Here is a 15,758-nt window from a genome sequence, read left to right on the forward strand (position 1 = left end):
TGACCCATGGACTGGAGCCTGTTAGGCTCCTCTGTCCATGTCATTCTCTAGGCAAGAACACTGGAGTGGGTTGCCAGTTCCTTCTCCAGTGGATCTCCCCAATCTCCAGGGATGGAACCTGTGTCTCTTTTGTCTCCTGCATTGTCAGGTACGTTTTTTTACCACTAGCGCCACCTGGGAACCCACTGTGTCTGATAAGCATTTGATAAGGGGTTGCATGAAGAAAGTTTCTTGGGTTCAAATTAAAGAAAAGTTGTAGGCAACGCTGTCTCTGAGAGTCCCTGAAGGACATGAGAATAATGAAGACTCTGAGAAGTCCTACAATCAGGTCACCGACTTCATTTTTTAAAATATAACATTTCAAACTTACTAGACATAAAACTTCTTCACTCAAAGAACACACACTAATAACTGAAGGGATATCAGTGTTCTAAAGAACATTCTTTGGAAAAAGATGATATAAATGCATCCAAAGCAGCAGAAATACAGGGTGATAACGATGAAAGTGGCTTTGGTAAATACGGGCAAATCCAATATAAAATTTTCAGGTCAAATATAATTCCTTGCAGGCCTAATCACTCCTGTAAATTATCTTCAAAGATAAATAAGCTCTGAAACTTCTTAAGCAGGTAGGTTTTTGTGTACAGATATTAACTCTATGCGATTTGCATTTTAAAAGATGGAAGAGCGCAGGCTTTTCTTTACAAATTGAGGAGCTATTGAAGTGTACCCCAAGTATGAGTTGTATCTTCAGTGACTAAAAACTCTAATTTGCAATCTGACAAATACGACATCTTTTGAATAATGCAAACTAAGGAAGTGCTAATTGGTTTCCATGGTCATATCTCTGGCCTCATGAAAATGGATTAGGAACATAAAGGAAAATGCAGACTATAGCACTGCAGAGCCATTTAAATTATAAATGAAAGACAGGCTACAAGGATGAAGAGGGAAATAATAATACTGATGATGGTGATAATTTTAGTAATGGGTGACAGCATGATGAACACCTGCTTTGCATCAGGTACTGTTTCAGATGGGTTGGGTACCATTTATCTAATTCTCACCTGGGTGGGGATAACAAAAACAACATCAAAAACCCTAAGGCTAGAGAGGCTGATCAATAAAAGAAAAAAAAAAATCCACCACTAACATTTATTGAGCACTTACTATGTGTCAGGAGCTGTTACAAACATTTCACATTAGTAATTCACAGGAGCCGAGGCTGTCACATGGCCACTGTCATCCCCATTTCACAGATAAGAAAACTGAGTCTCAGAGTAATCAATCATGTTGCTAGGCAATAAAAAAGCCTGGATTTGGGCTCAAGCATGTCTCTAAATCCCAGACTCTTTCTACTCCACTATCCTAAGTCCACAATATTTGTATGCTTTCCATTCCCTAATTTTATAATAAATTAATGTCATGTTGTCACTTTATTGCAAAGTGGCTCATGTTACAGCCTTCTGATAATTTTAAGTGGTCTTGTTCCTAAATGGCATTAATACAGTTACATATAAGAACAAAGTCAGCTTCAGAAGCAAATAGCCCTACTTCTGTTTTTGATGTCTCCCTTCCTTTTCACACTCCAGTCCCGAGAAACATCACTTGAATTTATTTCTGTAGACATTTTATCACAGATTCAGCAATAAAATGCATCAGTCAACTCTGAAAGCAATTGACACTCTGTGTCACTTTTACGAATTTCTACCCTGATTTCAGTGCTGTATTTCTAAACTTTCAAGTCAAAAAATTTTTTAGATTTTTCAGAACACTATCAGAATGCTGCCTGTTTTAACCAAATACTTTCCCTAGGTCTCTTGCTGGTATCTGGTATCTGATAAGAAGCCAAATCTGGTGTCAGTGTAATTAAAGCCAGAATTTGGATTTCAAGGAAGCACCCATTCTTCAGATAATAAAAACGTAATGTTCAGATTAAATCAATCTCTTTGCCATTGCCCAATTTAGAGATTTGTAGATGTCACATTTTAAGAAAGACCTTCAACAAACTAAGTAAGCAAACTAAAGAAAATGTTAAGCGATGGGTGAAGGAATTAGTAAGCTTAATACAAGAAGAAAGGAAAACAATCTTAATAGAGTGTTTTTCTCTAACACATGGCAATGCATGGAACTTCACTGCCTTTATTAATCACCCAGAGCCACGGTAGGAGGGAGGTTGTTACTACTCCCATTAACAGATGCTAGAGGATAGACAACAGGCCTGGGGTGACACAGCTGGTAACACAGCTGGGACTGGAGCCCAAGGCTGCTGGGGAAGTCAAGTGCTCTTTCTAGTGTTAATATATTACATTACTTCACAAGGAAAAAAGTAAGATGGGGAGATTTAAAACTGGGCAAAAAAAGCTGCTTTCAAAGTGATCATAGAGAAAACAATGGAGAATAGTCAAGATCTGTGAGAAAGGAAAAGAGCCTAAAAATAATATAACTGTATAAACATGTCTATCCATACAGTCTAAGAGGTATTTGCATGAATATGCACACCGAAAAAAGTTACATAAAATAGGGGGGAAAAAAGTATAAGTTCACTGTTAATTTCTTTCAGAGCCCTTCCCACACATCTGTATATTACAAAACACAACACCATATGTCTATTGTGAGACTTCTCCTACTTAACACCAGGAGGGAAAGTGAGGAATAAGCAAGAAGATAAAATCTAGGACAAATAGGAACACTTTTCCAACAATGATCTGTTGGAAAATGGGAGACGTGTATAACCTCCTGAGTCTGAGTCCTAGGTCACTAAAGAGGCCCAAGAAGAAGCTGAGGTGTCAATTCTCTCTTCCAGCCTCTAAACACATTTCATTCTAAAATTCTAAACAAAATATATCCTCTCTAGGAAATCTTTGATATCAAGAACTCCTCTTCTAATTACCATGCTGCCCCAGCTGTGTCACCGTAAGAAGTCACACTGCTGTTACTCCCTTTCCTTGTAAAACAGGAATAATATCATCTTCCAGGCAAGGTTATCAGAAGATTCAATACGGTAAGACATTTGAAATGCTTAATTCATAATAAATTTCAAGGAGTGTTAGTTATATCTTCCTATTCCCAGGTGGCGCTAGTGGTCAAGAATCCACCTGCAATGCAGGAGATTCTAGAAACACAGATTTGATCCCTGGGTCGGGAAGATCTCCTGGAGGAGGAAATGGCAACCCACTCCAGTATTCTTGCCTGGAGAATCCCATGGACAGAGGAGCCTGGCGGGCTATAGTCTATGGGGTCTCACAGAGTTGGACATGACTGAAGTGACTGAGCAAATCACACATGGATCCATGAGGTTCGGGTCAGTGTTTTGGAGGAGCTTCGGGTCTTCATTCTGAATCATGTCAAAAGCATGGTGAATAAAACATTCCAATGATTCTAGGCGTTCCACATAAAGGTGCATCTGAATCAAACATGAGTGTGCATTTGCTACTGATGTGCATGTTTTCTCGCTTGCTCACTCCCAAAGGAAAAAAATGCAGTGCTCTTATGCATTGCTTTCAGGGGTTAGGATGGGCATTTTTAGAAAATTCGAGTCAAGCGCATCAATTAACTTTTACATGCTATTCTTATCCTCAAATTTTTCCATTGGTGCCTTTCATAATTTTAGCAAATAATCTCTTTAGTAAAATAATCACTGATACACTATTATCTCTCAAAGCAGACTTTTTGGCCACCAATCAATGTCCATTGCCTTTATTTAATATAGAGAATATTTTAGACAGGCATAAAAGTTAGTGTGGTAAAACCAGAAGAATTTTTTGCTGTAATTCTACTTTCTGGTAACTAGAAAAGCTAACCAGAAGTGACTTTTAAAAGAGAATAAAACATCTTCAAAATATACGTGACTGTTAAGATACTTGTACATGATCTTATAAATCATCTCTGAAGTCCAAGTAAGTGCTGATAATAAAAGATGTTGTTATGAAAGTACCCATCACACATACAATTTTAAAGATGGCATCTGGTGCTTAAAGTAAGCATCATTTGCATGTAGGAAAAGAGTAATAGTAGGCAACCCATAAAGAAAGTTTAATTTTATTTCAAACGAAAAATACATTTATCAGTTAAAACTCTATGGTCAATATATGGCCAAGGTTGGTCTCAGGTTACTATGGAAGTTCAGATGCATTCATGCCTCACAGTAACAGACAGATTCTGACCCACTGCCCTATAGACTATAGAACATGTCCTGGTTCCCAACATGCAAGATGCCAGTGACATTTACTCTTTTTTTTTTTTTTTTTTTTTTTACCACTCTGCATATGCTTGTGTGGAAAACTGTATGTTACAGCCTAAGGAACCTCTCGTTAATATTGCTTTCTGCTCTTAAATTAAGAGCATGCCTTTGGGAGATTCAGTTTAAAGTATGTGCGCTTTTTTTTTTTGCTGTTGTTCCATTTTTAGAAACAAAACTGAAATATGTGTATGCGCTGTGTGTGTGTGAGGAGGCTAAATTAAGCAAAACACCAAAAAAATAAAACAAAACTTAAAAGACTCCATAATTTGTATCTTACCATCTCTAAACACATGCATTTGACACTAATGTAAAATAAATAGCAAAGGTTTTTGAGGAAAGTAAAAGTCCTAAAATAATATAAACATATCTATCTATATAACCTATGAAGTATTTGCATGAATATATACATAAAAGTGTTACTTGAAATAGGAAAAAATTAAATACAGTAGAAGTTTATTGTCTGTTTCTTTCATAGCCCTTACCATACGTCTATACATTATAAAATATAACACCATATATCTATGCAGGATCACTGAAGTCTTACGTTGTATGTTACATGACAGTGCTAGCGTACATGTGGAGGAAGTAATAAACGAAAAGGAAACATAAATTCTATTTTTATGGGTAAACACTCCTCTATTCAAGAAAATTTTCTCACATCTACTATGACAAAATTACATAAATGTTTGCTTAACTTGGGGGGACTACATGTAGGAGATTACAAAAGAAACAACAGAATAGTTGTTAAGATGAGCTGAAAATTTCCCAAGACAAGACAATGTGACCTACACCAAAATAAATGTGAATTCCAAGTAAGGCTTTCAGCTTTTCAAGCCAATTATAATCCATCACTCACTATTACTCTGGAAGTTACATGTCTCAGATATACTCTAATACTTAGGTTGCATAACCTTCACTAATTTAGGAGTCTCCGACTCAAATAAACGGCACCAGGTTCATATTTAGCATCCATAAAAATATAAGAAAGTCATCATCATGAATCAAAATCCCAGCAAAATATGTTTGAACCTCTACTATGTCACAGGCATTTAGAACTGAATTTTAAGGTTAAAGTATTAAGAAAAAATAATTGAGGTCCCTAAAATTTTCCAAAAGATAGAATATAAAGTAGAGAACAGGGTAAAGATTCAATGGGATCATTTGTTTCCTATCAGGCAGGAAAACCAAGCAGAGGAAGCTCTGGAGTCAGACTCAACTGAATTCTAATCCTACAATCAGCAGCTGTGGAATCTTAGACAAGCTGCTATAAAACCGGGATGATAAAACTGCAGAAATTACATTAAAAAGTGTAGAAGAAGCACCCAACACATCCCTTGCATGCTAGTAGATGTTCAGTGAATAACGGGATTTTTTGTCATCATTCTTATTAGTAGTATCAACTGCAAAACATGAACTCTGCTGCTGTTTTTAAAAATCTGTTAAGAACCTATCACTATAGTTGGCATATGAAAAATTCATGATAAATGCTTGCTCAATGAGCAAGAACTGAATGAAATCCGCACTGTGTGGAGATGGGCAGCAAAGGTCAGACAAGGTCAAATTGTTGGGTTGGCCAAAAAGTTCATTTGGGTTTTTGGTGACAACTTACGGGGACCCAAATGAACTTTTTGGCTAAGCCAATACTTCTTATCTGTCTCAGTTCTGAGGAGGATTTCCTAGGAAAGTATTTTTACCCTTCCCTACTTTTTCTGCCTTTGTGATTGTCTGACTACTTTATGAGCAACGTAATTTTTCCTCTGACCTCTAGCACCATTGCCAGAGAAAGATCTGCTTCTCCATTCTGTTGTTAAGTTATTGTTCTAAATTTTGGTTTGTTACAATTCCAAGAGACTCAGGTTAGGTTAGCAGAGCAAGTAATTGTTAAGCGCTTGGGCAGTAAACCAGGTATAGAGTCATGGTTCTGGGGTGAGAAGAGACGGCCCGGCCCGGGTTTCCCTCAGTCTCCACTTATCCTTAACCCAGCAGGCTGATGCTTGCTCACTCCATTATGGCTAACATTCCTGAGCTCTCCACGGCCACTGGGACTCATCAGGCCTTCATTTGCTATAAAATGAGTGGTGAAATCAATGTGGAAGACATCTTGAACAAGTGGTCCTTGCCCCGTGTCTTTGCTTTGTCCTGCCATTACTAAGTCATGTAATGTATGACATGTTTTAACTAGGTCTCAGTTTTCTGTTCGGTCAAAGGAGACAAAAAGTGGGTCACTAAAAGCACAGGTTTGGGACTCCCCTGCCGATCTTGTGGTTAAGATTTCGCCTTCCAATGCAAGGGAAGTGTGTTTGGTCCAAGGTGGGGAGCTAGGATCCCACCTGTCTGGAGGCCAAAAAACCAAAACATTAAAGCAGAAGCAATATTGTAACAAATGGTCCACATCAAAAAACAAAAAAAATAAAGAAAGAAAAATGCCAAAAAAACATTTTTAAAAAAAGAGCACAGGCTTTGCAGACAGAAATATGTGGCTTCACACATTGGCTTTGCAATGTAACAGCATTGTAACTTTGTGCAAATTACTTAACTTTTTCTATACCTCAGTTTCTTACTATATAAAATGACAAAAATAGTAACATCATAGGCTAATTTGATAAGGGTCAATGAAACAATATCTCTAATATACTCATCAGAGCATAAAACACATAATGTCTCATTCTCCCCAATATAAGCAAACAGGTTTTAGTCTACAATTTCAAAAATGCACTGTCATATTTCATGAAATTTAAGTCTAAAATAAGGCACACACTTTTTGCCCTTTTTAAGATTTCTGTGGAAAAAAAGTTCACCTCAAACTCAGAAATCCCAGTTCACAGCACATAGGATGCAGTGCCCACATTAAACTATTAAATTCCATGGAACGACTTTGGGAGCTTTAAATCTGAATTATCTGAAATGAAGCAACCCAAAGGGACAGTGATAACAAAAAAACCAGACAGATTTTAGAGGTATTCGCCATCCAAGTATGGTGCCGACAAGTATACCCTTATTTCTGTGAAGTGTTTTTTAACAGAAATCTGAGAATTCTATTGCTTTAAAAACAATGACTAGAGAATAGAAGAAATAAAAGTGATATATTAATGTAAAGGCATAGTAAAAATAAAACCAATAATCAAAAAAACACAAAACTTCTTATCCTCGATCAAGTGGGACTGGTGGTAAAGAACCTGCCTGCCACTGCAGGAGATGCAAGAGATGCGGGTCCGATCCCTGGATCAGGAAGGTGCCCTAGAGGAAGGCATGGCAATCCACTCCAGTATTCTTGCCTGAAGAATCCCCTAGACTGGCCAGCTACAGTCCACAGGGTCACAAAGAGTGAGACATGACTGAAGCGACTTAGCACGTAAGCATGCGTGCATCCCTGATCTAACACTTTTCTGACTCAGTACCTTCAGAGGCTGCCAAGTCAGTGGAAAGAAGATAAATTACAACAGATGTAAAAACACAAAGCACCAGAAATCAATAGGTTATAATAAGTGTATAATGTGTCTTGTTCACAGGCAAAGAAATCCACAAATTTGGCAAAACGCAAAATGGGATAAAAACAGTAACCTAGCCACTTCAAAATTTATTTTTTCTAGAAAATGCAATGTTTTGTTGCTAAATTTGGTTTCCTTTTATACAATCAAAATCAAATAAATAAGAATCAAGAGTTTAAAATCAAAAGTGTCTTGATTTCCTGTAAATCTAGAATAATGTTACTTTTTTCAACCTGTAAGTGGAATACCTTAAACTAGATCTTCCTGTTCCTACTCTTCCTCTAATTGTGTGTGTTCAGGTATTTTCCTTCCACTAAAGATTTCTTGGCTCCTGATATCTTTCTCAAAGCCAGTATCTAAACATTGTGCGGTAGGCTGCTGCTAATAACAGCAGTTATGGTACAGTCAATACTACGGAGTGTTCAGCAAGGTGAGGAATAAAGTGTCATGTAGCACGCACAGAAAACGTGTAACCTGCTAGTGGTTCTCAGCAAGCCCAATGTCTGCCATCTCCTATCATGAATCTGGGGCACTCAGGTCAAATCTAACTGCCACGCTAGATGGATAATAGATATCTTCTAGAATATCAGTGATAATGATAGATAGACATTTTAGCTGGCACTTACACACTTCCTATGGAAAATAACCACAGCAAAATTCTATCAGGAATAACATCACAAAACTACAAACATTTTTAAATGCCTTCCTCAATAAAGTACAACAAAAACAACAGCCAAAAGGAAGCCAAAAAGAATACAACAACCTTTGCAGGAGCCATCAAAACTTATTTTTCTATAAGACTGTGAATTACTTTAAATTATTTTAAATCATCTCTTAAGTCAAAATGCAAATCTATAAGGATCAGGAAAAATCAGAAAGCAGACAGCCAGCAGCAGATTCCACCATAAGCCGTGGCATCTACACTGAAATAAATTGGTTATAATGAATCCTCAGGGGCTGGGCAGAGGGCAAACACATTTAAGACACATTGCCTGTTCCATTATGTAAATCATCCAAGATTTACAAACTGTGCTGTATATAATTTTTATCTTTATATATACTGTATAAATATTGTAAGGTAGTATTCTCCAAGCATACATAATTTTAAAGTTATTATACAATTGGAAAACAGCATATGATTTTCTTTTAACTTATAAGGAAGTTAAGAAAAATGATTACTTAATACTCTCCTCGGTATTAAAACACTGTGCAACTTCCTAAAGATTGTTGTATCGTCTTCTGAAATCTGTGTTGTGTTTAGTCGCTCAGTCGTGTCCGACTCTGCAACCCCATGGACTGCAGCCCACCAGTCATGGACTGTTCTTGGGGATTCCCCAGGCAAGAATACTGGAGTGGGTTGCCATGCCCTCCTCCAAGGGATTTTCCCAACCTGGGGATGGAACCCAGGTCTCCTGCATTGCCACCTGGGCTTTCTACCGTCGGAGTCACCATTTACCATCCAAGCCACCATTGTTATCATCCCCAAAATCATCTCTAAACCTGTTGTGTGTTGCTATATGAATCTGCTTTAACTTACGTTTTACATTTAATTATACAGCAACAAAATAAGCTCATAAAAGAATAATCAGCTTACCCTTTATTATCATAAATCTGCCAGTTGCCTCTAACAAACATATTTCAAACCAAGAAACCCACCTGATTTAAAACATAATTTTGAAACAGTATTTAATAACATGCCCATCATTTCTACTTACTTTCTTGCTTTCAAAGAGTTTCCTCCCCTTATTTTTTTGAAGTTTCATCATTTTTTGAAGTTTCATTTAAAGTTTCATCACTTTATTTTTTATTTTATACTGAAAAAGGGCTGTTCAATATTATATTGGCTTCAGAGGTACAACATAGTCATTTCATATTTTTATAGATTAAGCACCATACAAAGCTATTATAATACTGACTATATCCACATGCTGTATATTACACCCCTATGGCTTATATAATATATAACTGGTAGTTTGTACTGTTTAATCTTCTTCACCTCTTTCACTGCACCCCCCCCCCCCGACCACCCCGTCCCCTCTAGCCAGCACTAGTTTCTTAATAATATCATTTTCTTCCCCTACAAGAACTGATAACCTTTGACTGTCTGAAACACAAACTTGAATGTGAACTTGAATAATTGCTGTTTCCCAGTAACTTACTGCAGTGGAGAACATAAGCCATTTGAGAGCTGACATCTAACCAACTGTAAGAACTGCGACTTCTCAAACCCAACCAGCATCCCATAAATATGATGAGCTGTTAACTTTAATAGCATCGAGACCTACCTCAGGCTCAGAGCCAGCACTTGCTCCTTGGACTTCAGTAGCTCCCCGACTTTAAAACTGGCATAGCCCAGGAAACTTCGCTGAAAATAAGAAAGAATGGTTTCTATTAGCTTCCAAGATTCTTAATATTTTGTATCACGTCAATCACACAAAATTAGTCTTTAGAAGAATGAAATGTTAACTCTATTAGCCCAACAAAGATTCCACTGACTAAAGTACAACCGTCAGTAACATAAATCTACTTCACGGGGTGAGATTGAGGGGGTGTGAATTCATCCTTCTCTCTAAAAACAGAGATGAAGAGCCTGGAAAATAATAAAACAGCCAACAGAGAAACCAGGACTTTTCCACAAACAAACCCCACATAAGAAAACTCGTATAAAAGAAAAGATGACAAACGGTCAATGTTTACCAATGCTGTGCTTGTTCTTATTAGAATTCCTCAAGGCATGGGCAGCACTAACTTTGTATTCCAGATATGAGCAAATCTGTTAGTTGAAGCTATTTTTATGTGGGACTCTGTACAAGCTATAAATAGAAATGCTATATTTCTCCCCCATCACAGCAATGTTTAAAAGTATTTGTTTCCTTTGTTATTTCTACACTATCATGGGACAATTTCATTCCAACACACAAAAAAGAATGGTACTTATTTAGTTACATTTTCTAAAATTGTTTTTTAAATCTATCATACTGGGTATTGGCTATCTATGAATGTATCTACTTTCTACATTCTCTGACTTATAATATGAAGAATAAAACACTAAATTGGTTTTCCTTTTCCAGGATAAAAATCTTTCATCTCTTTTTAATATTCCTAGCTGCTTGCAATTTAAAAGTCAGAATATTATGGTATACCATAAATAGGATTTTTCATTCTCCTTTCAAGGTCAAGATGTAAACATGAAAATATCAAACCCATATTATTACCCATACCATTGCTGCCTAACACTTTGCAATACTTTACAAGAAGTCCACACTACATCTTCCAGAACATTCTCTCCTCATAAGTCTGTTGCTGGCCTGCCCTAAAATGAGATGCCAGGTTTAAGTCAACTGGGTCTTTTCAGAGGAAAGTGTGCAATTATTCCATACATAAAAGGCTGCACCTACACAAAGGGATCACTGGCCATAGGGGAGAAAAGCTTCAGGTCAAAATTTTTCTTCTCTTTTCAAAGCTCTAACTTAGAAGAACTGGTTCAAAAGTCATAAAGGCAAAAATCTGAAATACAACTTGGTTGTCAAATTGGAGATATCGGTATGTGAGTAATGATAAGCCCAACTGATTCACATGAAACGCAAAGAGGTGGTTTAGACAACAAGTCCCAAATCCAGAATCACAGAAGACTAAATTATCAGATGAAGAATGTTATGTGAAAACAGATTTGTGGAAACAAGGTCTGATGACATGAGTGAAGAGAGTGAATCAAGGCAGAAAAGAAGTCCATGAGCTGTATGAACAAAGGTTCAAGAAATTTAGGGTGACTTTTCAGTAAGGGGCCGAGCTAGTCGAGGAGACTCCCAGCTGAACAAAAGCATTTACACCACCTCAGCAGAGGCCTACTAGGCAGTCTCTGTGTAAAAGAGCTCCCCACCCCCCACACTGCTAGTCTCCATTCCTTATCCTGATGTATTGTTTCTATTGTCACTTAAATACTATGTATTTAATTGCCTATTTTCCCTCCCCTCAAAATAAAAATTGAGATTTGAAGTTCCCCAATGAGTTTTGCTTTCTGCTAAAACACTGCTTCACATTAGGTGTGTGATAGTGAGTGACGATAAATCAATGAACAGATGGCATACACACTACCTTTCAAGTAAGTTATTCTATGATACATAGAAGAAATCCTCCTGCAGATATTTACAAACTATTTAGTGGTAAAGAATCTGCCAACCAATGCAGGAGACGCGAGAAATGCAGGGTTCTATCCCTGGGCTGGGAAGACATCCTGGAGTAGGAAATGGCAACCCACTCCAATGTTCCTGCCTGGAAAAATCCCATGGACAGAGGAGCCTGGTAGGCTTACAGTCCATGGGGCCACAAAGAATCGGACATAACTGGGCAACTGAGCACATAGTTCACTGAACTGTGGGAAATCAAAACAATTTTTTAGCCTGCAGATTGTGTACTATGTTAGTGAATTTCACTTTAGCATTTAAGTACTTTGAAGACATGTCTCACTTAACTCTTTCACTGGTAATTAGGGGTTTTAATTTAAATTCCACCCCTCACTCATTATCCCCACTCGAAGAAAACGCTTAACTCAGTGGAAATGTCAGTGTCCCCAAAATTCAACTTATTTCCTCCCTCTGCCTTTTGAGATTTTGAAGGTGGAGATAGTTTTAGAATTAAGAAAACAAACTGCACATGCCACGCATGTTATTGTGGTCTTTTCAGCAATAAAAGTGGCAGATGTCCCAGACGGGAATGTAGGAAGGAACAGGTGGAGGCGCTATTTTCAGAAATGCTCTACAGACGCACCAAGAGACACAGCTGCACGTAGTCTGTGACCACAAGCCACTGATGTCTCTCCTGCCCACCAGACCCGGAGCTGCTGAGGAAGCAGGCCCCTGGCTCATGCATCTTCTAGCTCAGTCCATCGTTCAGAACACAGGGACTGTATGCCACGCTCACTGCTGCGCTGTGAGAGCTTGCAGTATGCCAAAAAAGACACTCATGAGTCAGTCTTCTCCATCACAACTCTCACTGCCATGATTAACTTCAAAGAACAATATCCTTTGAGAGAGCTTACAGAAATCATACACGCCATTACAAACCACCTTAGGTGTTATGTGTGCTCAGTTGGTAAGTCATGTCCAACTCTTTGCAACCCTATGGACTGCAGCCTACCAGGCTCCTCTGTCCATGGAATTTCCCAGGCAAGAATACTGGAGTGGAGTTGCCATTTCCTTTACCATGGGATCTTCCCAACCCAGGGGTCGAATCCTCGTCTCGTCTCCTGCCTTGACGGGTGAATTCTTTACCACTGAGCCACCTGGGAAGCCGAATGGTATTATGAAACCATGTCAAACCAGAGCAAGTGTTATATATTCTAAAATTTTTAAATTTTATTCTAAAAATAACTATACACTAGGACTTCATGTTGCAAAAAATGCACTATGACTACTTAGAGGGGTGGGATGCAGGAGAGTGAGAGGGAAGCTCAAGATGAAGGGATGTATGTATACTTAGGGCTGATTCATGTTTTTGTATGGCATAAACCAACACAACTTCGTAAAGCAACTATCCTTCAATTAAAAATAAAAAATCAAATAAAAGGCATTAATAAAATCCCCCAATTTACAGACAGTGCATAATTTCACATTGCAATACTGACCAATGGACTTGTCCATACATTTACTTTCCAGCAGGTTTTTATGTGCTTGCTTCACTTCAATGAAAATATTAATAAGATTATGACCTTCCACACCTCAGAAGGCAGAAAATATATCATTTGTTTACATGAATATTCACTGGACTCTTGGTAAAAGAATGAATTAGAGAAAATAGTCTTCTCTATTCCTGAAACTTGAATTCCCATGGAGGGAAAATAGCACACAGTGCTAATGCAAAAGAAGAACTTAATATAGTTACTCTATCTTACTGCCATTTTAATCATAATCATATAACTTAAGAAAATTATTTTTAACAATTTTTTTTATATTGCACGTATAACTTAGGGAACATTTTTCTCTTTCCTTCAATGTTGTTTCTAAAATTCTTATCCTAAAAGTTTCAAAGTAGAAGCTCCAATATTACGGGGAAAATTAAAAAAAAATAGTGTCACTAGAGTCAGAGGTCTGAAGTGCTATTCTAAATTCAGGATTATATCCAAAAATTAAAATCTGGGCAAATAAATCACCCCAGGCTAATTGCCCACTGATGGGCATTGAAGAGCTCTGTAGGTCTGTCTTCTCTCTCACAAACCTAGGAACTGCACAATTCATTCCACCACATTAGGCCTTTCACTTTCAATTTCAGTTCAGTAGCTCAGTCATGTCCAACTCTTTGCGACCCCATGAACCGCAGCACGCCAGGCCTCCCTGTCCATCACCAACTCCCAGAGTCCACCCAAACCCATGTCCATTGTGTCAGTGATGCCATCCAACCATCTCATCCTCTGTTGTCCCCTTCTCCTCCTGCCCCCAATCTTCCCAGCATCAGGGTCTTTTCCAATGAGTCAACTCTTCACATGAGGTGACCAAAGTATTGGAGTTTCAGCTTCAGCATCAGCCCTTCCAATGAACACCCAGGACTGATCTCCTTTAGGATGGACTGGTTGGATCTCCTTGCAGTCCAAGGGACTCTCAAGAGTCTTCTCCAACACCACAGTTCAAAAGCATCAATTCTTCAGCACTCAGCTTTCTTTATAGTCCAACTCTCACATACATTAGGCCTTAGTTTCTATATGAAGCAGTTGCATATGATAATAGTTCTTTCTCATAGTTACTGTTATAAGAATTAAAGTAATCTAGGCAAAGCACTTAGTACATTGCTGGGAAAATTGAAACCACTGCATAAATATTAGATTATATAGTGCTTAAGGAAAATATGCCCAGAAGCCAGATGACTTAAACATAAGTCCACTTTAAGTATTTTTGGAAAAGGCAGAGTATTAAAAAATGTCTGAGAGAAATTCCAGTTATAAAAAAGGAAAACACATGTTTAAAAATAAAAGTTATATTCAAGCAAAATATAACTTGAAATAAACTCTAGTGAAAAATAAGTTTTTCTGCCAAATGAGAGAAAGTGAAGAAGAACTAAAGAATCTCTTGATGAAGGTGAAAGAAGAGAGTGAAAAAGCTAGCTTAAAACTCAACATTCAAAAAACAAGATCATGGCATCTGGTCCCATCACTTCATGGCAAATAGATAGGGAAAAAATGGAAACAGTAGCAGATTTTATTTTCTTGGGCTCCAAAATCACTGTAGACTGTGATTGCAGCCAATTAAAAGACACTTTCTCCTTGGAAGAAAAGCTATGACAAACCTAGATAGTGTGTTAAAAAAGCAGAATCATCACTTTACCGACAAAGGTCTGTGTAGCCGAAGCTATGGTTTTTCTGGTAGTTATGTATGGATGTGACAGCTGGACCATAAAGAAGGCTGAGCACTGAAGAACTGATGCTTTCAAACTGTGGTGTTGGAGAAGACTCTTGAGAGTCCCTTGGACTGCAAGGAGATCAACCAGTTAATCCTAAAGGAAATCAACCCTAAATATTCATTGAAAGGACTGATGCTGAAGCTGAAGCTCCAATAATTTGGCCACCTGATGTGAAAAGCTGACTCACTGGAAAAGACTGTGATACTAGGAAAGATTGAGAGCAGGAGGAGAAGGGATTGACAGAGTATGAGATGGTTGGATGGCATCACCGACTCAATGGACATGAGTTTGACCAAACTCCAGGAGATAGTGAAGGACACAGAAGCTTGGCATGCAGTAGTCCATGGGGTTGCAAAGAGTTGGATACAACTTAGCAACTGAACAACACCCTAGTGAAAAAGAGATATGAATGTTATGTGGCCCCTTGCAGTTCATAGTGCTGAGTACATGATAGCTATACTTTCTTGTAACTCAAATTTTTATTAGATCATGTGGAATGTTTATCAGCGACCAAGAAATGTCTGGATGAAATAAAAGAAAGTTAATACTTGTGGAGACATGGCCCGCCTGTAGATAAAAATCAGGGACCCATAGGAGTTAACTGGCTTACACCCCGTCACAAAACTAGTTAACATGCA

General features: G+C 37.9%; 1 protein-coding gene across 4 annotated transcripts in view; it reads right to left on the bottom strand.

The window, feature by feature from the left end:
* Positions 1-15,758, bottom strand: part of INPP4B (inositol polyphosphate-4-phosphatase type II B) — an 839,852-nt gene that overhangs the window by 268,422 nt on the left and 555,672 nt on the right. For 3 of the 4 annotated variants that reach the window (XM_043902501.1, XM_043902500.1, XM_043902502.1), the window contains exon 9: positions 10,017-10,096. In XM_043902501.1, coding sequence (XP_043758436.1) covers positions 10,017-10,096 — 80 coding nt within the window. Of the gene's footprint in view, positions 1-10,016; positions 10,097-10,428; positions 10,485-15,758 lie in introns of those variants that run through there. The other variant, XM_043902504.1, reaches the window with a different exon arrangement.

This window comes from Cervus elaphus, chromosome 5 (assembly GCF_910594005.1).
Source record: "Cervus elaphus chromosome 5, mCerEla1.1, whole genome shotgun sequence".
Lineage (NCBI taxonomy): Eukaryota > Metazoa > Chordata > Mammalia > Artiodactyla > Cervidae > Cervus > Cervus elaphus.